General features: G+C 42.7%; 1 protein-coding gene across 6 annotated transcripts in view; it reads left to right on the top strand.

Annotated features, from left to right (window-relative positions):
- The window catches only part of LOC114792914 (tenascin-N-like), a 106,557-nt gene that overhangs the window by 69,681 nt on the left and 15,143 nt on the right, over window positions 1–21,733 (top strand). The window contains exons 1-9 of one of the 6 annotated variants that reach the window (XM_028984486.1): window positions 14,235–14,386; window positions 14,605–14,723; window positions 15,803–15,825; window positions 16,434–16,481; window positions 16,559–16,813; window positions 16,910–17,164; window positions 19,296–19,553; window positions 19,711–19,974; window positions 20,345–20,395. The exons of the other annotated variants lie outside the window; for them this stretch is intronic. Coding sequence (XP_028840319.1) covers window positions 14,641–14,723; window positions 15,803–15,825; window positions 16,434–16,481; window positions 16,559–16,813; window positions 16,910–17,164; window positions 19,296–19,553; window positions 19,711–19,974; window positions 20,345–20,395 — 1,237 coding nt within the window. The 5' untranslated portion in view covers window positions 14,235–14,386; window positions 14,605–14,640. Of the gene's footprint in view, window positions 1–14,234; window positions 14,387–14,604; window positions 14,724–15,802; window positions 15,826–16,433; window positions 16,482–16,558; window positions 16,814–16,909; window positions 17,165–19,295; window positions 19,554–19,710; window positions 19,975–20,344; window positions 20,396–21,733 lie in introns of those variants that run through there. 6 annotated transcript variants of the gene reach the window in all.

The raw sequence follows: 21,733 nt of genomic DNA, 5'->3' as shown, positions 1-21,733 counted from the left end.
TACTCTGCCCTCACAGTTGAGCAGAGTTCAGACTACAGTACTGTTAAAACTGCCATTTTAAATGCATATGAACTAGGGTGGTAGTAGCCTAGTGGGTAACACACTCGCCTATGAACCAGAAGACCTGGGTTCGAATCCCACTTACTACCATTGTGTCCCTGAGCAAGACACTTAACCCTAAATTGCTCCAGGGAGACTGTCCCTGTAATACTGATAAGGGCGTCTGATAAATGCTGTAAATGTAAAATGTAGTACCTGAAGCATACAGACAAAAATTCCGTCGACTGAATAAAACTGACCGAATTACATATGTTGAATTTGCACATGAGAAGGAGAACCTGTTCGACCGCTGGTGTACGTCAGAGCACATTACATCCCGCGAACAGTTGAGAGAGTTAATACTGTTGGTGGAGTTTAAAAACTGTGTTCCTGATGCTGTCGCTACCTATCTGCATGATCGACAGGTGACTACGTTGGCTCAAGCTGCTGTTTGTGCTGATCAGTATGCTCTGACACACAAAAGTGTCTTCGTCCCATTCTCTTCGTCTCCCTCACGCTGCATTCGCTCGCCACCTTCCAGCCCGAAACAGAGCTGGAGGAATTCCCAAAAATCTTCACCCCCCAAAGACCCTCGTGGGTGTTTTTATTGTCATGAGCTGGGTCATTTAATTGCTTCATGTCCTCGGTTGCAGAAAAAGAATCGAGCATCGTCTAAATCACTCCCAAAGAAAGTTGGGCTGGTGCACACTTTCACTTCGGAGAACATTATCGATGAGGTTGATCCTGGCTATGAGCCATTTATATTAAATGGAACGGTGTCTCTTACTGGTCGTGTGGAAGATGACGTGGCTATCAAAATTCTGCATGATACTGGTGCTGCACAATCGTTCATTTTAGATTTGGTTCTCCCATTCTCTACGGAGAGTTGTTGTGATTCCGATGTGCTGGTGCAGGGAATTGAAATGGGGTTCGCGAGAGTCCCATTGCACACTCTGCACTTAAGAAGTGAGTTGGTCTCAGGTGTTTTTAGGATCGCGTTTTGTTCTCAGCTTCCAGTGAAAGGGGTTTCCTTTCTTTTGGGAAATGATGTCGCTGGAGGAAAAGTCCTTCCAGTTCCGGAGGTTGTAGACGTACCGATGTTGGTTACGGACGTGGACTCAAGTCTGGCTTCAGTCTACCCTGCGTGTGTCGTTGTGCGAGCTCAAGCTCGTAGGTATCAAGATGAAGTTGGGTTATCTGATACTTTTATGTCGTTCGACCCTTCGCCTGTGATTTCTGCGCATGTATCTGAGGAGATGTCCACATGCGGTGATGCTGCAGCTGCTGATGACGTGTGGCTGAGCGTAGATAAAGTGTTGATTGCTGATGAACAGAAGACTGATCCTTCTCTGGTCCGGTGCCGTACTGCTGCCAGAGAAGGAGGTGTAGTTAACACATCAGCGTCATTTTACTGGGAAGATGGATTTTTAATGCGGAAGTGCATTCCACCACACAGTGAAGATTTGGGGTGGAATGCGGTTATTCAGCTTGTGGTTCCTGCTAAATTTAGAGGTCAGGTACTGGCCGTCGGGCACGACCATGACTTTGCTGGACATTTGGGGGTAAATAAGACATACCACCGTATATTGTGACGGGTTCACCTCCGCAGCACCATTCTACCGGTTCCACACACACCATTAGACACTTGGACAGCCGGGTGGTTCACGAATTCCCTTTTATTTTCTGTAATACATGCAAGGTACAGTGGAGTAGGTGGGAATTAGCCTACGGTTGGTCTGGATAACTCTCTCCATTCAGTGTCCTGAATTGCTTTTTTTTCTTTTACAACTTCATGCAGATACATACTTGGTTGTAAATGTAATAAAAGGTACAAATAAGCAAAACAAACTAAATAAGGCCTCTCATATTGGTGATCATATAGTGATGTGAAAAGCACTGAACACTTAAGCATAATGTACTCAAAACTCTTAGCATTAATACATTTTATCCGTAGCACCAGGGATAATTCAAGTGAACCCTTTTTCTTAGAATTAAATAAGAAACCACATGAACACAGTGAAACATGAGACTCACCAATACATTAACTGAGTGGTGTACTACCAGATTACCACCTAACTAACTAACTTATATGAACGAATCTTAACAGATATAACATAACCCAAAACTTTTGGTAGAACCATATAACATCATAAAAAAAACAAGAGAATCCAAACGATATTACCTGTAATACATGCAAGGTACAGTGGAGTAGGTGGGAATTAGCCTACGGTTGGTCTGGATAACTCTCTCTGGGTAGCGTGGGTAGAAGAAAATTAGCATGCAACCTAAAACTACGGATATACATGTCATGGAATCATCTCAAAATAGTGAGCAAGAATCACTACCCAAACTGCATGATAAATAATGGCTTCTGTGTACTTATAACCCAGTAAAACATAGTTTATGCCAGACCTCTCAAAACGTGACCTACCCATTCAGTGTCCTGAATTGCTTTGAGCAATTTCATGCGATCTCCTACTACACTGTACCTTGATACCACTAGAGGGCGTCATTGCACCATTTAAAATAATTTAACCACATACTACTCTGTTACATATTACGCCACTTCTTTTGGCCAGGTTTAAAGTCTGATGTGGTTAAATACTGCCGGTCATGCCATTGCTGTCAAATAGCAGGAAAACCAACTCAGGTGATTCCCCCTGCTCCGCTCCGTCCCATCCCAGTCATTTCTGAGCCATTTGAGAGAATTATTTTAGATTGTGTAGGACCTTTACCTACGACAAAGTCTGGGCATCGATATTTGCTGACTATTATGTGTGCTGCAACACGCTATCCTGAAGCCGTCCCATTATGTTCACTCAAAGCTAAACCTGTTTTACGCGCACTGATCCGGTTCTTTTCTACATTTGGACTGCCAAAGGTAGTACAGACAGATCAGGGCTCTAACTTTCTATCACGCCTGTTTAAGGAAGTGTTGAGTGAGTTGTCCATTAAGCATGTGGTGTCTAGTGCTTATCATCCAGAGTCTCAAGGAGCCTTGGAAAGATTTCATCGGACGCTGAAGACCATGTTTCGTACGTACATTGATGACACTAAAGAGTGGGATGATGGGTTGCCACTCTTATTGTTCGCTGTTTGTGAAACACCCCAAGAGTCACTTGGTTTTAGTCCTGCGGATTTGATCTTTGGCCACACCATCCGGGGCCCATTGAAACTTTTGCGTGAGAAGTGGGGATCTCACGGCAAAGATAATTCACGGAACATTCTTGATTTTGTGAGTTCATTTCGTGAGCGTTTGCATCGAGCATGTGAGTGTGCACGCAACGCTTTAGAAAAATCTCAGTTAAAGATGAAGGGGCGTTATGACCGTAAGGCTGTGAGTCGGGAGTTCCAGCCTGGTGAAAAAGTGCTTGTGCTCTTGCCTGTTGTAGGATCTGCGTTACAAGCAAGGTTTTCTGGCCCTTATGAAGTTGTGTCTAAACTGAGTGAAACAGATTATGTCATTCGTACGCCTGATAGACGGCGTAAAACTAGAGTGTGTCACATTAATATGCTCAAGTCTTATGTTACCAGGGATGTGGAGAAAGTAGCTGCTGGAGTCGTTCCAGTTGCAGCCATATCCACTGCGGTGATTCCCTGCTACAGTCCTGAGGAGGACGGCCTTACTCTGCGAGACGTTCCTGTGACTTGTGCCCGTCTCCAGAATTCTGAGATCATGTCTGATCTGGACTTGTTTCTGTCACATCTCTCTCATCAGCATGCTTGTGAGATTAAAAATTTAATAGGCCTCTTTCCTTCTTTGTTTTCAGATGTGCCATCTTGTTGTAATGTCCTGTGCCATGACATTGACGTGGGTGACCATGCTCCCATAAAGCAGCATGCATACCGCCTCAATCCCACAAGGAGGGCTGCGATGGCAGATGAGGTGGCCTATCTTGCTGATCATGGATTAGCAGTGCCCAGTTCAAGTCCCTGGAGTTCTCCATGCATTCTGGTTCCTAAACCAGATGGCACTCATCGGTTCTGCACTGACTATCGTAAAGTGAATGCAGTCACACGACCTGACTCGTTTCCACTGCCTCGTATGGAGGATTGCGTCGACCGTGTGGGCTCAGCTAGCTTTGTCAGTAAGCTGGACTTGTTGAAAGGCTATTGGCAGGTGCCACTGACACCTAGAGCTGCTGAGGTCTCAGCATTCGTGACGCCAGATAGTTTTATGCAGTATTCCGTAATGGCATTCGGGTTGCGGAATGCACCAGCAACCTTTCAGCGTCTTATGACTACAGTGTTTGCAGGAGTGCCAAATTGTGAGGCGTACCTCGATGATGTAGTCATTCATTCGTTTACCTGGTCTGACCATGTGCAGTCACTCCACACTGTGTTTGACCGCTTGTGTAAAGCTTCGCTCACCCTAAACTTGGCGAAGTGTGAGTTTGCGAAAGCAACTGTGAGTTATTTGGGTAAACAAGTTGGTCAGGGACAAGTTCGTCCCCTTGCAGCTAAAGTAGTAGCCATCTCTGACTTTCCCGTACCAACCACTCAGCGAGAGCTGCGTAGGTTCCTTGGGATGATTGGGTACTACCGTAGTTTTTGTAAAAACTTCTCTGATGTAGTGTTGCCACTGACGAATCTGCTCCGTAAAAATACTGTCTTTGTTTGGTCTGCAGATTGCCAGAAGGCATTTGAACATGCCAAAGCGTTGCTTTGTAGTTCTCCAGTTCTTGCTGCTCCAAACTTTAATGTTCCATTCATACTAGAGGTGGATGCAAGTGGATTTGATCACCCCGTTTGTAATTTTTCTAAGAAGTTTTTGAAACATCAATTCAACTACAGTACCATCGAGAAGGAAGCCTTGGCGTTGTTGCTGTCACTGCAACATTTTGAAGTTTATGTGGGATCAACTTCCATTCCAGTTAAAGTGTTTACTGATCATAACCCTCTTGTCTTCCTCACCAGGATGAAAAACGCCAATCAGCGTCTTATGCGCTGGTCTCTATATCTACAAGGGTTTAATTTGGAGATCAGGTACAAAAGGGGCTCTGATAATGTTTTGGCGGACGCCTTGTCACGCTCCTACCAATAAATGTTTTTGATCAACAGTAAATGTTGATTTTTAGTGGTGGGGGTGTTACGTCCTGGTATATTGGGGTGTGTTTCTGTTCTGTGTTTTGTGCTGTTTGCAGGTGCCTGGTGGTTGTAAATTGAGCCCACCTGTACCTGCTGTGGGACAGACAGAATAAAAGGAGCCTCAGTCTCCTTCTTTGATGCTGCGCTTGCCGTGCCATCCACCCACCTGCCTTCCTACCCTTTCCCTTTGACATCACTTCCGGTTTCCCCTGTGCTTCCCCTAGGAGGCGACGCAACTTATTGTGTCGGCCTGCTTCGGTGTTTGTTTGTTTTTCTCTGTTTTCCTGTTTTGTTTGCCGTTATTCGTTGTAATTCGTTTCGTATGTATTTCTTTATTTATTTATTTAGTTGTTAATAAAATACTTGTTAAAATTATCTGTTTTGTCTTAGTAAGTTTACGTTTGTGTCCTTTCTTTTGTTATGGGCTGGAGCCCCTAGACCGGTTCGTAACAAGGTTATCTTGAGTCATAAGTTCAATAAGATAAAAATTCAGTTCAGGGACAACCTTCAACAATGGGTGAGGTTCTAAACATACAATGCAATCAGATTTTACAGTTTCACCAGTAGCTTCTGCAAGTAATAACCAGTTATTAGTGTGGCCAGATATTCCTGTGATCAAATCAAAATACTCATCAGTAGTTAGGTAGGGACAACACTAACACCAAGGGAGACAGATGTGGGGCTCTGAGTGGGCTTGCTAGTGACATTAACAGGTTCCTGGCATAAAATAATAGGAAATGGGGCATCAGACGGAAACAGGCTTGCCTTTTTTAAGTTAACAGTCATCAGTAGGCTTAGTCCCAAAGGGGTCAGGTGAAGTAGGGGTCGTTAATGTAGTGCCCAATCAGTAGTAGTATAGGAGCTCCAATCATATCCAAGGGGATCTGCTACTAAGGTGGACCAGGAAGTCAACACTAGATCATTAGTCATGTACCAAGGGTAACCCGCATAGTCAATTGCTCTCTGCCCCTTGAAGGACAAACCAGTTAGTGGTACTGAAATGGTGGCAGAGGAGTTAATGGGAAAACACACTTGTATGAGAGACCTGTGAGCATGATTAATACTGCTTCGGGAAGCGCTAGCTGGTACTTCGGCAGAAGAGGTCAATGAGCTCGAGGACAGGGTAAAGTTGGTGGGGAAAGAGGTGGGGGCAGAGGTGGGTCATGCCACAGAAGGATGGGGAGTGTACTGATGATGCTGATGAGGAGAAGGCAGTACATGGTTCCTCTCAGGCACCAGCCATTTATGCAAAAAGTGTGCCAGGGGCGAGGTTGATCCATGATGAGCTGGTTTGGTAGCTTGGCACGCTACGTGTTGCAGTAAGGACACAGGTTTCCTTTATTTATCTTGCTTGGGTTCGCTGTCTGCTCGGGTTGGAGGGCTTTCTGGTGGTGTTGGTACCCTCTTGCAGTAGGACGCATGGATCCACGTGGCTCTCTCTGCGATTTTGACTGCTGTATGAGTTGTCAGCAGGATCTGGAAGGGTCCCATCCAGCGTTAGTTGTACCACTTCTTTCTCCGGAAGCTCTTAATTAGACCGAAGTTTCTTGGCTGGAAGTGATGGAGTTGGATCTCAGCTGGTCATGGAAGGGCAGCAACAACCTGACAGACGTTTGTCAATTTCACACAGGGCAGTGTTCAACAGAGAAGTCCTTCTGGAGGAGGCCTGTGTTAGGTGGCATTACAAACAAGATTTCAAATGGACCCAAGTCAATTCTGCTTCTTTTTGTCATTCTCATGTACATCAGGACAAGGGCTAGAGCTTTAAACCAATTTAGACCTGTATCTGCGCTACATTTAGCCAGTTTGTTTTTCAGTGTGCCATTCTCTCTGTCCACTGCTCCTCCGATGGCTTGGTGGTATGCACAATGTTTTCTAACATCAATGCCAAAGTACAAAGAGAGCTGGGCAATTGCTTCATTAGCAAAATGGGCTCCATTGTCACTAGAAATCTTCTGTGGACTGCCCCAGCCTGGAATAATTTCACTCAGCAGGGCTCGTACCACTGCAGAAGCGTCAGCTTTAGACGTGGGGAATGCCTCCACCGACTTTGACCACATGTCTACCATCACTAAGCATATTTTTCCCCTTTGGCAGGAGAGAGCTCAATGAAATCTAGCATCACATGCTCAAAATGCCTAGATGGAGCTGGATATGTGGCATTTTGTGTGTTCTGGGTCCGTTTTCCTACATTATGTGGAGCTCAAATCATACATGATTCACAGTATTTCTGTGCAAAAAAGTGAAACCTTTTGTGAACCAATGAGCTGTAATAGCAGACATTATCCCTCCTTTTGACACATGATCCAATCCATGGCTTAATTTGGCGTAATGGGCTTTCCATCAGTAGGCAGGGCCTCCCATCAGGGGAGAACCATCCATCAGGGGTTTTAACACAGCCTGCTGATGTCCAGAGATGTTTGTCCTGCGTAGTAGCTAGGGACTACACAGCAGAGAGAGAGAAATCATCTACTGAAGTGAGTGGAGTGGAAGAAGAAGAGTTGGCCTGAACCTGAGTCAGAAGAGAAAGTGGTGAACGTGCTGCAGTCTTCGCGGCTGCATGAGCAGTACATGATTTGGAGGCAAATTGCATTAAGGATCAGCTGGCTTTGTGGCCTTCTGCTGCCAGGAGGTGCAAGAGAGCAACAGTGTCTTGCATACATGGCAGAACGGGTGTGGCTGCACAACAGCAAATCGTCTACGTATTGGAGTAATGCAGAAGCTGAGGGCAGAGAAAAAGAAGACAATAAAGCTGGCAGAGCTTGGTTGTACACTGTGAGGGATTCACAATAGCCCCGGGGCATTCTCGTGAAGATATAACTCTTCCCATCAAACTGAAATGCAAACCAAAACTGAGAATCAGGATGGACAGCGACAGAAAAAAATGCATTTGAGAGTTCAAGGACCGTGAACCACTTAGACTCATGGGGAATATTTCCCATCAAGGTGTATGGATTTTATATAGAGGGGGTGCACGCCTGGACAGCAGTGTTAACCGAGGTCAAATCTTGAACAAATCTCCACTTTGGCTGAGCGGGGGGGAGGCCTGTGTTTCTTTACAAGAAGAATAGGAGTGTTCACAGGGGAGTCATTACATTGTACAACAATTCCTGCCTTTAAAAATGTTACAAACATCGGACGAATGCCGGCTATGGCTTCTGGTCTTTTATTAAGTCAACATCGTGTTTGTGAGACAGAAGCAGGGATTGTAGCCAATTTTAGGGGGTTCAGATGGAGAGGGATCTGTAGGCAGAGCAGGGGTCAATGAATAAAGCGACCTTAGATATAATGTGTTCTGTGTGCATCGGGTGGAGTAAGTTGTCAGAGAAGGAGAAAACAAAACATCAATTGCTTCACAAGATAATTTAACCCAGGGCCCTAGGTTTTTCCTCTCGTCAGCGGAATAGTTTACCAGTGAAGTAAAAGAAAAAATTGCTCAAGGAAACAGAAAGGAACAGCGAGTGTCAGACCAGAACAATGTTGTTATCTCAATGGCATCATTTAAATCATGAAAAAATGCAGCGTCATATTGGTCATCAAACGCTGTGGCTGAGATAATACAAACCCGAAGCCTTCATGAAGCACAGAGTGTTAGACAACAATTAGATTAAATGGACAACAATTGGAATACAAAAAAAAAAATTTTTGAATTACGAGTGAGTAGGGCAGGAGCAAGAAAAGGGCACGGCTAAGTATTCTTTCACTTCAGTTCCACTGGCACCGATTGAATAAATGTGTTTTCCACTGTGCTTCATGCAGGGTAGATCAGACGTTTTTATTAACGAATAAGTTGCACCAGAATCTACAATGAAAAAAAATTCTGTACCATTGACAGTCAATTTGGACATGGGAACGGACTGAACACTCTCCTTAGAGGGAACATGCACCAGGAGGCGCATGGGTGGGGAGTGTGTGAGTGAATGTGTGTGTGTGTCTCTGTTTCAGTGTGCGTGTCAGTGTAGGTGTACATGACCTTGTTTGGATGATGACCTCCGTCATCTGGAGCTCCACCCTGCTTCACCCATCAGTCCATTTGGGATTTTTTGTGGTGGGTGTATCCTCCTCTGGGTCCACGTCTCTTGCCATAATGAAAACCACGTCTTCTGCTTTGTCCTCTGCTCTGTCCTCTTCCTCTGTTGGGACATTCTCGCACCCAATGTCCGTTTTGGCCACAGCTGAAGCACACATCCTGTTATTCCTCGCTTTATGATTTCCATTTTCTTCTTCCTCTTCCTCTGTTGGGGCAATCTCGTACCCAGTGTCCCCTTTGGTCACAGCTGAAGCACACATCCTGGCCACGATGTGAAGTGGGGGTGGCAGCAGCATGCTGCAAAAGAGTGAGTTGGGCCCTCTGGGTCAAATCTTTGTTTTTTTTTTGTCTTCCCTCACCCTTGCTTCCTCCCGTCTGGCCTGGGCGTGGCACGTGGTGTCAGCAAGACGTACGTCAGCGAGATGTACTGTAGCATCCGCCCACATAATGCAGGAAGTCTTTGTTGCTTCACTGAGGGGGGGGGGTATCAATAAACATATTTTTCAGGGGTGCTTCGTATGGCGTCATATCGTGTCCAGGGAAATCGTTGGGGCGAGCAAGGCCGCTGTGATCATCAAAAACATCTTAGAGTCGAACCAGGAAATCTTCTGCTGACTCCGAGGGCAGCTGAGCACAATTGCTGACTTTAGAAAGGTTGCAGGCAGTAGGGAATTTGGCAACAATCGCGGTCACAAGTCTTTCAGACTAGCATCTGTAATCTGCACAGCACCAACATCCTTTTGATCACCGTTTGCCCAACCCTGGGTGCAGGGCTGATGATGGGTGGTGAAATGTTCACGTAGCTGACCATACTGCACAGGGGTCATATGCTTTAGCAGGACTTGAGCCATTTTGGTGGATGTTGGCGTGAAATCATTCCCAGCTCTGGAAAGGGCTGCACCCCTCTATCTGCATTAGGGAGGTGCTTAGAGGAGTTCAGAAGACCTTCAGTCATCCATGATCTGTACACATACACAGTTCCATCTGGTCCCGCCACTTGAATCATGGGGAGGGTTGCAGTTGAGGATCCTGATGGTCCAGGTGATGACAAGGCGCCTGAGCGAGTCTTGGGAGGAGACAATGGGGCAGCTGCTCTAGTGGTGGATTTCTTGTGTAAAGTTGAAGTAGTGATGTCATCGTGCTGTGGTGATTTCTGTTGTTCTTCTAGCACTTGCTCCAGCAGGGGTTGCTGTTGCTCCAGCGGAGGGGTGGAGTCCAGACTCAGGTCGACTACGGCGCCCTGTAATCACGGATACATAGAGACGAGTGCAGTATCAGACTTTTTTGGTATCAAGTTTCATTGTTTAAATGCTTCAGAAAAGCCAGTGATATGTCTTCCACGTCCACGTCTTTTTCATGACTGCGGGTAAATTAGGTGCGACTCTAGCTCCCCATCTGGGTTCTTGAGTTCATATTAAGATGGGGCTGATATGGACCACATTTCTGGTATGGGTGTACCACCCATATGGGCTTGTTACCTTGGAAGGGGCGGAGTCACCGTCATTTAAGACAAATTAGTGTCACTTTTACAGACTTTATACTGAAAGTGTTAAATTTAACTCTGATTTGGAGTCGACTCACAAACTCGCATACATTCATTTAAATATTCATGATAAACTGAGGTGGTGTTGTACCACACTAAAGCATAATAAGTTGGTTTTACCTATTACTATGCAAATGCTTTTTTTAAGGTTTTAGAACATAAATATGTACTAATAATACGATTTTTAATTTTTTTTGTTCAAGGTAACGTAAAGCAGTCCATTATAAGTATTTACATCTGTTATCATTAATGTTCATTTATGATTCTGCTGAAACACTGCAGCATAGCACACGGTGATACAATGAAATGTGTTCTCTGTATTTAACAGAGGATTTAACCATCACCCTTGGTGAGCAGTGGGCACCATGACAGGCACCCGGGGAGCACTGTTTGGGGACGGTGCTTTGCTCAGTAGTACCTCAGCAGTGTTACTTTACTATTAACAGAGATGGGGTCAGTACAAAGCTATCTGTACAGACTTGTTCTCAGAAATGTGGTGGAGTCTAACTGAAATGCCGAAATGTCTTCTTCAGATTTTAACCGTCAGCACCAGGTTTTACAGAAAGTTTTACTTTTTTTTAACTTTCTAGATAACCAATGACCAGACTGCAGCAAATATTTTGTAATCAGTTTAGAAAAAAACGGTGGCTCTTATTTTCAGGCTAATACGGTCATTTACTGTAAACTAAACTATGTTCATTTATTTATTCTGTATTTTACAGTTCACATGCCTGTGTTTAATGTGTAAAATATTTCTTTGTAGGCATTCCTCAGGTCGTCTTGATGACGAAGGTGGACAAGGCCTCTCCAGTGGTAAAATCAGGCCTGGGAAGGATCTACTACAGCCTGGAGATGGCTGTGGGCGAGATGGCTGCCTTGTACTGACACAGAACGCCGTATAACACACTCCCACAAAATAAAAAGAGAGTTTAATAAAACATTGTGTGTGTGTCACATGTACACAGATGCAGGAGTGCAGCGACAGCATGGGCGTCCCAATGAACTGCATCTTCCCTGTGAAGAGCTACCATGAGGAGATCATAGGCGAGTGTGTTACCCACTAGGCTACTACCACCCAACACATGCGACTCCACCCTCGCCGTGGATCTCTGATGAGGTTTGCCGCCACACGACTCATCTTAGAGCAGTTGAAAGGCAGTGGAACTTAACTTATTAAGTATCAATCTCTCCTAACATCCTTCTCTGCTGCTGTCACTAAAGCTAAGACTATATATTTCCAGGATAAGGTAAACAACTGCAAAGACTCTCGCAAAATATTCTCTACTTTTACTCGTCTCCTGAATCCTCCAACACCTCCAACCTCTACATTTACATTTACGGCATTTATCAGACGCCCTTATCCAGAGCGACTTACAATCAGTAGTGACAGGGACAGTCCCCCCCTGGAGCAACTTAGGGTTAAGTGTCTTGCTCAGGGACACAATGGTGGTAAGTGGGATTTGAACCTGGGTCTTCTGGTTCATAGGCAAGTGTGTTACCCACTAGGCTACTACCACCTCTACTACCACCAATTCTCACGCTGTGGGTGTCAAGCTGTCATTGCTCCCTTGCTCAAAAAACCCACACTATACTGGACACCCATCTGTACTGGACAGCTACTACCCATTCTCCAACCTTCCTTTCCTTTCAAAAATTCTTGAAAGAGTAATCCTGGCTCAACTTTCTTCATTTCTCCACGAGCATGATCTTCTTGACCATTTTCAGTCTGGTTTCAGAAATGGACATTCGACTGAAAACCTCCCTCCAGGCAAAGGTGAATGACCTTTGGGCTGCAAAAGCTGCCCGCAGATAATCTGTCTTCATCTCATTTGATCAATCTGCTGCCTTCGACACAGTTAATCACAAAATTCTTCTTACCACACTCTCAGATATAGGAATTACAGGAACTGTACTAAATTGGTTCATCTCTTACCGTCAAGACAGGTCCTTTAAGGTATCATTGGGAGGTGAGACATCTGCCCTCTCTAGGGTAACCACAGGGGTTCCACAAGGCTCTGTCCTTGCCCCCTTCCTCTCTCAATATCACTCTCTCACTTGGTCACATCATCCAATCACATAGCTTTATCACTCCTACGCTGATGACACCCAGCTCTATTTGTCTTTCCCACCTGAAGATACCACTATAGCAACCAAAATTTCGGCCTGTGTCTCAGACATATCGGCCCTGATGTCGGAGCGACACCTCCAATTTAACTGAGATTCTGAACTTTCCGGGTAATAACTCCCCTCAGCAAAACCTCTCAATTCAAATGGGCTCACTACTGTTAACATCCACGGCGTCTGCAACAAGCCTTGGAGTTTGGATTGACGACAAACTGAGTCTGAACTATCATGTTGCTGCGATCTACAGATCCTGCAGGTTCACTCTCTACAACATTCACAAGATTAGACCTTTTCTTTCACAACAGGCTACGCAAAAACCATTTCAGGTGGGATAACTCAAACACGCACAAAAATTTACAAAAAGGGCACATAAAGCTAACATTTACAACATTTATCAGACGCCCTTATCCAGAGCGACTAACAGGCTAACAACAAAGGGTCTATCGCACAAAGCAACAAGACACAAATGAGATCCACAACGGAGCTCATTGCAGATTTCCGTGGACCCTGGGGACCTCCCAAAAGAGTAAGGGCCTAGCAGTCCCTGGGGACCTCCCGGACACCATCCGAAGTCTCTTTATATAGGTGGAGGTGACATATAGGCAGATGGTAGGTGGAGCTGGTAGGCTTCAACTCCTCCCATGAAGTCAACCTAAAAAATACAAACACACTGCCAGCCACACAGAACATGTGGGAGCGTACATCCAGGGACATAACAGTGGAGTATTGCTGAGTACACTGAGCAGGAACCAGACAAACACACATATGTCCATCAGGACGTGCAGATATCACCTCCTCCTCTGATGCTTCTGTTCGTGCCACACGGCGTTGTCATAAAACTGCAGCTGTGACTGGGTGTCTTTCTAAAGCATTTGCTTGTTGCAGACATTTTAAAATAAAATATTACTTTAATCATGTCTGAGTGATTCATGTTATATTAATGTTATTGTCACATGACAACGAAGGACAGGCGCACCATGCCGGAGTGAAATATTTATTTACAGCAAGAAGTGAAAAAACAACCAACAGGAAGAACAACACATCAAAAAAAGAAGAGACTATATACAGTTAAAATGACATACTGCAACTAACACGACACTGACAACACTAGCACCCAACACAGGCTGTTCTCCAACACTCCCAAACTCCCCTCTCTATCCTCCTCTGAATCCACAACAAGGGCCCCATCTGGAGGTTGGACTGTCTGATCAGTTGATTGGCAGACTGATGATGAGGGAATAGTTAGGTGGAACCATCAATCCCAAACTCCACCCAGCAAACATAAGGACATAACAGTTATGAAGACAGCCATAATAATAACTGATTAGAAGCTCCATGTTACGACAGCACACCGGTCACATGACTAAATATTTAAAAAGCTGAAGTGAAAGTAGAGATGCTCAGACCAAACTTTTCTTCATTACGAAGAGGTCGACCTTGGAGTACGATATGTTCTTCAGCGATTGAATGAAACAGAGAAAAAGGAAATCAAGATCTACTCTCAAATACAAAAGAATTCTGGAGGTGGAGGCTGTTCGGATGGAGAAAAAGTAGTTCAACAGGTAATTATAAAATGAACAGAGAGCAGATCTGAGGATATTTTCTGCAGGAAAAACCTGTCTGATTGCAGCATGTCACCATACAAAGAACTTTTTCATCGTGGAGAGATGACGTTACTGTTGTAGGCTGTACTCGGGCTTTATAGAACTAGAATACATGAGGGTTTATATATGAGGCTATATGGGGTTCACATGGACCATAAAATGCATCATATTTACAGGTTAACGTTAAACAGCATGACAGTAATTTCTGTACAATGAGGGAACCTGTGGAACGTGAGAGCGTCACTGCTGAAGAAGAGGAGCGCGCAAAAGAATCTGCGGATCCTGGAGTTAAAAAGTGAGTCCAGCTGCACGCAAAAAATATGTGGAGTATAATTTAAACAAGAATCTTTTTCACTGTGTGAAACATGTACCGTGCTTCACAATGACAGTCACGTCACTTCAGGAGGAAGAGTCGCCCCGATTTACCCACCATCACCGTCAAAGACTCGGACCAACTTTTGAATAATGAAACATGACAGTTGGACCCTGAAAATAGTTCAGTTCTGTTAGAGTTGAGGTTGAGAAGTCTGAGTGGTGTTTCATTTTTCAAGCACATGTAATGTTTCTTTGGAACATGAGTACTTTCATTTTCCCACTTTGGTATTAACTACAGCTTTAAATTATAAATAAAATATGATAAAATGTAAGAAAATAATTATAACATGTAGAATTTTCAGTCTATTACCACTGAACCACTTCTTTCCATAAAAGTCTCCAGTGGTTTCTTACAAACTCTAAAACAAACTACAAGTAAGAGTTAGATCAGGTTCTAAACGTCTACAAACAGAACTGAGCCATCAACTTACAATTTTAATAAAAAAAAAAAAAAAAAATGAAACACAAATGAGGTCCATGTTGATCCGAGTCCTTTTCATGATGGTGGGTAAATCAGGGGCGACTCGTGCCCCCCATCTGAGTTCAGTTTGAGTAAAACATCTGTCTCAAACTAGCACAAGAAAGGTGTGTAAATTTTATGATGTTAATTTATTTAATGAAATTTATGTAATTTAGCATATTTTTAACGAACCTGAACCTGAAGGTTTACACTGCTGTTATAAAATTGCCTAACTAGATGTTTTGCTTAAACTACATATCTAAGAGCGGTCACAGACAGACGTGCAATAGAAACCTAGATTGCACGTCATGTAGAGGTACAGACCTGGTCCTGGACTGACTGAATCTGCATGTGTAGTGGTGGCCTCGTGTTTGCTGGGAAGGTGTTGAAAGTTCTTGTGAAGTTCTTGTTGGATTCACAGCTTTTATTCTGAAATGCTTTAAGTTTCCTATTAGAAAAAATCCACATTAATACTTATTTCTGAAACATAATCATGTGTGATGTTGATGATGTTTCACAATCCTTGTTTTTTATTTTAGAACCAAAAATGATTCAGCAAGAGGTGAGATGAGATTTACTCTGATACTTCAGCTTCTGAAAATTCTGACTGCAGCAGCATGACAGTCCAGAAGAAGAATTTCAGGGTCTCAAAAATTACAATTAATGGGTTTTTATGCAAAATTCCTGTTAAGGTATATACATTCTGACCCTGAAAAGCCCACTTGTGTATATTCCTGACAGAGTCTGCATTTGAGAACAGCAGAATAAAAAACTGCTGATGCACCCAAGCAAAATCATGATCAGTATCATCAACACTAACTTAGTATTAAAATATTAGACAAAAATGGAAACGATTATTTTGTAACTGCAGCGAATTGATGAAGATAAAATCATTTTGAGGAACATTTAATTTCATTTGGTAGTTGTAGTCGGGTAGTGGGGTAACACACTCGCCTATGAACCAGAAGTCCCAGGTTCAAACCCCACTTACTATCATTGTGTCCCTGAGCAAGACACTTAACCCTGAGTGTCTCCAGGGGAGGACTGTCCCTGTAATTACTGATTGTAAGTCACTCTGGATAAAGCAGTCTGGTAAATAATATATGTTAATTTGAAATTGATGGGTTGCTTTGTAAACTACTCACTGAGATACATTCTATAATATTTTAGGTGCCTCACCAGCAGAAGAAGGGACCAATGAGGCTTTAACATGGTCAGGTAAGGCAGCCTGTCATTCATTCACGCTCATAAAACTGGATTAAAGGCCCATTTAAGTAAAAAAATCCTCTCTTCAGATCTGCGTCCTGCTGGTCCAGTCCGTTTCAGCAGCGTGAGGTCCGATTCTGTTGTTCTGAACTGGGAAGCTCCAGCAGGACTGACTGGAAACCAGAAGTTTATGGTGAAGTGGGAGCAGAAACAGAAACTGGTTTCAGGTTTTTGTGCTGAGATCCAGGAACTAACACCAGGAGAAGAATATGAATTTACAGTAGAACCTGAATATGGGAACCAGAGTCCATATCACACCACATCTGCAATAGGAGCAAAAATCCGTATGTAGCACATGTTCCAGTTGTACTGTTCTGACTTCTGATCTCCATAAGAAATAATGGCAGAGGTTTAGAAACTCTTATTTCTGCATTTTCCAGGTCTTCCTCTTGTGATCAATTTCAAATTGGAGAACACCTCCATGTGTGTGCAGTGTGAAGATTCTGAACATCTAAGCAGGCATCAAAAATTCAAACTCAGTTGGAGAAAGAAGGGGGAACTGGACTGTGTGGACATTCCAGGCTTAAATACTGAGTTTCAGAACCTTGAACCAGGAGAGGAACATGAATTTACTGTCTACATGCTCAGTGATGACGACAAACCAATTATGTCTGCATCAAGAAATGTATTGACAGGTACTGTGTAATGCAAATTTGATCAATACTAATTACCATTGAATAAGGTTTACATTTACATTACATTTACATTTACGGCATTTGGCCGACGCCCTGATCCAGAGCGACTTACAACGTGCTTTCATGTTACAATCAATAAAGTGATCAGTTCTGGTTCACTAGGACTTAAACCACAAATACAATCATTTTATTCACTCGGTTGTAGTTTTTCTTGCATAAGCCAGACTATAAGATCTTAAAGAGGAAGGTCTTGAATTTAGGAGTTATTTTTAAAATGATTATTCGGGCGATTAGTTTATTGAGTGGTTGACTATTCTAATGACTAATTACATGATTTATCTATCTATTATTTTTCTGTTGCATGATAAAAAAAACAACACATAAAATCACCAATTGCCCCTAAAGATTAAATAGATGACTTTATTATACAAAAATATCCAAATCCTAACAGCTTCTGCTTAAAACAAAACAACAGCAGTGTTATAGAAAAATGGTTTTGTTAAACAAAGGTTTACCAATAACTCAAGTTTAAAGGTTTTGAAAAAAAAGGTTGTAATGCAAATCAAAACACTGTGGAGTTCACAGTATGGATATCCCAGCTTGTTCAAAACAAAATAAAATGACTGTTTCACAGTTTTTAAGGAATAGCACTCAGTTTTACAGCCCGAGAATAAATCTATTGTATAAATTTTTTTTTTTTTTCAAATGCAGGGCAAAAAGAAACACTGTGTAGTTCAAAATATCGACATTCCTGAGTTTTTAACGCAAAATAAATTGACTGTTCTACAGTGTTTAAGGGAGAACACTCTGTTTGAAAGACTGAAAATAAATTTCTTGTATAAAAAAATTATCCAAAAAATGCAGTGCAAAAACAAACAATATGCAGTTCACTGTACACCTTCCTTTGTGTTAGTTTAACAATTCCCAAGTCCCAAACGTAACATTGAACAGATAAGTAACGTTTCTTGCCACTTTTGTGATGCAAACTGGCCGTAAGCCGACACTTTGTGGCTAGATAGCGGTGTTCTGTTAGCTACAAGTTAGCCATCCTTACCAATAATGCCAGCAGTATATGCTATTTCTAACTAATGTTAGCTCAACACTGTTTAGCTACTAGGTGTAAGCAGAAATAAAACACCGTTAGCTCACATCAACGAAGTGCGGAGAGCTCAAGTATACCTTGCACAATACACTACTAACATTACTCAAACATGCAATTAATTTAGTTAACATTGGCGAGAGAAACATTTCTTACTTCTGTTCTCCGGTGTCACGAGTAAGAATGGAGTGCCTTGGCTTCAGATGCTCCCACATGGAACTCGTGCTGGTGTGGTATGCCAGCTCCACCTTGCAAAGACTGCATATAACTATAACGTTACGTTTCTGGCTGTGTTTAAAATATTTCCACACCTTTGAGGTAGGACGGCGAGTTGTTTTCTGATGACATGTATTGCTTGGGAGTGTAGGATGCTGAACCTGAGAAGTGGACGGAGTTTCGTTATCCATGCTGCTTTGTTTTGGTCGACCACATGCGTCTGGTGAGTGGGCGTGATGTGTCGACTACTGGCTTTGATGTCAAGGTTTTTTAGAACCGTGTCGTTGACATGGTCTGACCTCGAGGGGAAGTTCATTCCACCACCGAGGGGCCAAGACGGAGAAGAGTCTAGATGAGCGTCTTCCTTTTAGAGATGGAGGGACCAGGCGAGCAGTACTGGAGGCTCGGAGTATACGAGGTGCAGTGCGAGGTGTAATAAGGGCTGTGAGGTAGGATGGTGCTACTCCATGTTTGGCTTTGTAGGCCAGCATCAGTATTTTGAATCTGATGCATGCAGCTACTGGGAGCCGGTGGAGGGAACGTAGCAGAGGGGCGGTGTGGGAGAATTTGGGAAGGTGCTGCTGCGTTCTGTATTAGTTTTAGAGGCTGGATGGCATTCAGAGGTAGACCAGTTGAAAGGAAGTTACAGTAATATGTTTATGTTCATGTTCAGCAGCTAAACTGACACACCATGTCTTTTTGGTCTTAAGTAGGATGATTTAAAACTAAAGATTATCTCATTTATTAAGTTGTAACTCCACCCACTGCACTGGATGATATTTGTTAATAAATTGCTTTGTATTTTTGTTTGAATAGAAATCCCCCCTCCTGTAGATGTGAAGTTGTGCTCTGATGATGGAACTGTCTCAGTGTCATGGAAGAAACCTGCAGGACTGAACGCTGCATCGTACCTCGTCTCCTTGTACAGTAATACGATGCTAATGAAGAGTTTATACACCCAGTCTCTGAACTGTTCTTTCCAAGTTCACCCTGACAAGAAGCACATGATCAGCATCGAGACTGTACTGAAAAATGGCAAAAAGAGCAAACCTGTCGAAATTACCCCCTATAAAGGTGAGCTGGTGCAGTCATACAGCAAAGCATGATTTTCAGTATGTTACAGTGACATTTCTCCTCTACATATTGCAATCAATTTATTAGAACTATTAGCATCTGCGTTATTTTTTATTTAAATTATTTTTAATTTATTTCATTCTTCTCATTTCTACAGGTCGGGTTCCTGCACCAGAGAACCTTTCTGTGGAGGTGAAGTTAACATCAGTGTCAGTAAAATGGAGTAAACCAGCAGGAGTAGATCAGGTCTCATACCTGCTGTCCTACAGAAGTAAAAGAGAAGAAGAACAGACCATTTCTACAGACTCTCTCCATCATTCTCTACATGATCTATGGTTTTGTACAGAGTACGAGATCCGGGTCTGTACTGTACTGAACAACCTTCACCACAGTAAACCTGTCAAAAAGAACACCAGGACAGGTAAGAAGATGAATTTGGGGTGGTAGGGTGGAGGGTGGTAGTAGCCTAGTGGGTAACACACTCGCCTATGAACCATAAGACTCAGGTTCAAATCCCACTTACTACCATCATGTCTCTGAGCAAGACACTTAACCCTAAGTTGCTCCAGAGGGGGACTGTCCTTGTAACTACTGATTGTAAGTCGCTCTGGATAAGGACGTCTGGTAAATGCTGTAAATGTAAATTTGTGCAAATGCAGCAAAATGAAGCCTTCTACACTTAAAGATGGATTATCTGCTCAAAATGAATAATGGAGTCAATTTTGAAATGATCACATCATGTTCACCCTAAATATGAAAGTTGTGAGGTAAACGTCTCTGTACTCTCTTAGGTGCTCCAGTGCAAGAAAAGAGCACGGACTCAGATTCTGTCAATCAGGAAGGTAAAAACAGCTATGATTTCTTCCCAGCCAACATGTACATGTGGGGCCCATATGGGTTGGAGATGGGCTGGTCTGGTCTGCCCAACTGGGTCCCAGTTAATTTTGTCTAGGGGGTTCCATGTGAGATGAGGAGCAAAAGTCACCCCTGATTTTTATCTTTTTAGATATCTTCTGTAGATCCACTTTTGACGACTACACAACTTTACAGGGGAACAGGAATTTATGAAACTGACATTAATTAGTTTTAAATTACAGTGACTCCGCCTCTCCTTAGTTAACATATGGGTGGTCCATATCAGCCCCACCTTAATTTCAACCCATGTGATGGGCAAAAGACTGATTTACCCACCGTCATGTAAAAAACTCGGATCAACATGGACCTCAATGGCTTTTCTGTTTTATGTATTAAAACTTCTTTATTTTAAATAGAAGAAATAAATCATTACTAAGATAGGAAGTTCTCTCATGTTTTGTTTTATTCACATGTCTATGTCCAAAAGCAGTTGCAGATAGACCTGCAATAGCAACCTGATTTGCACCTCATGTAGGCATACATACGTGCTCCTGGATTGAGTACCACTATTTATTCTGGATCTGCATATCCAGCACTCTTCTCATGTTTGCTGGGAACTGTCACTGTGGTGGGAGAGACGTGAGTGAATTTCATAAATTCTATCATTTGGATGCATCTTTTTCAGATTTGCAAAGAAGAGAAATCATTGGCAAGAAGAGGAAAAAAATAAAATGCAAACAGTTACATGTGACAGATGGTACACAACATCATCAGAATCAGAGCAAGTTAAAAAAATGTAATTTGCACAAAACTTTATTTATATATTTTATTTACTGTCAATTTTTTATGTTTAGTCAAAGCCTCTAAACGTGAGGCTCTTCCCTGACTGTTATTATTTTTTAAAAATACAGCTAGATTTAGTCTCTTTACTAAAAATAAAATGTTCTCAACACTTTTTACAGAACATTGACCTCATCTCACTTTTAACATGTAGACTGTTAATGACACAAACCACCAGGATAAATGAAGCAGCCTGCTCACTGCAATACTATTGATGCTAGTTCCCTCAAACAATCGTTCAGTCAGTGGAGAAGACTCCTTCTTCAGAGGAGTTCAGCTTCAAAAAGGATTTTGTTCCAGCCACAATCAGAAAAGAAATTTGGAGACTGTTATATTATATTATATTATATTATATTATATTATATTATATTATATTATATTATATTATATTAGAAATGTAAAAAGAGTTCAATTAAATTAATTCAGTTTGTACGTGGACCACAGGACAGATTAGCAAATCTATTGATCTGAAGCTTCTTGTGGTC

The sequence above is a fragment of the Denticeps clupeoides genome, chromosome 1 (assembly GCF_900700375.1).
Source record: "Denticeps clupeoides chromosome 1, fDenClu1.1, whole genome shotgun sequence".
NCBI classification, from domain to species: domain Eukaryota; kingdom Metazoa; phylum Chordata; class Actinopteri; order Clupeiformes; family Denticipitidae; genus Denticeps; species Denticeps clupeoides.
Note: the sequence above shows the minus strand (reverse complement) of the source record. Positions and strands in the feature narration are given on the sequence as shown.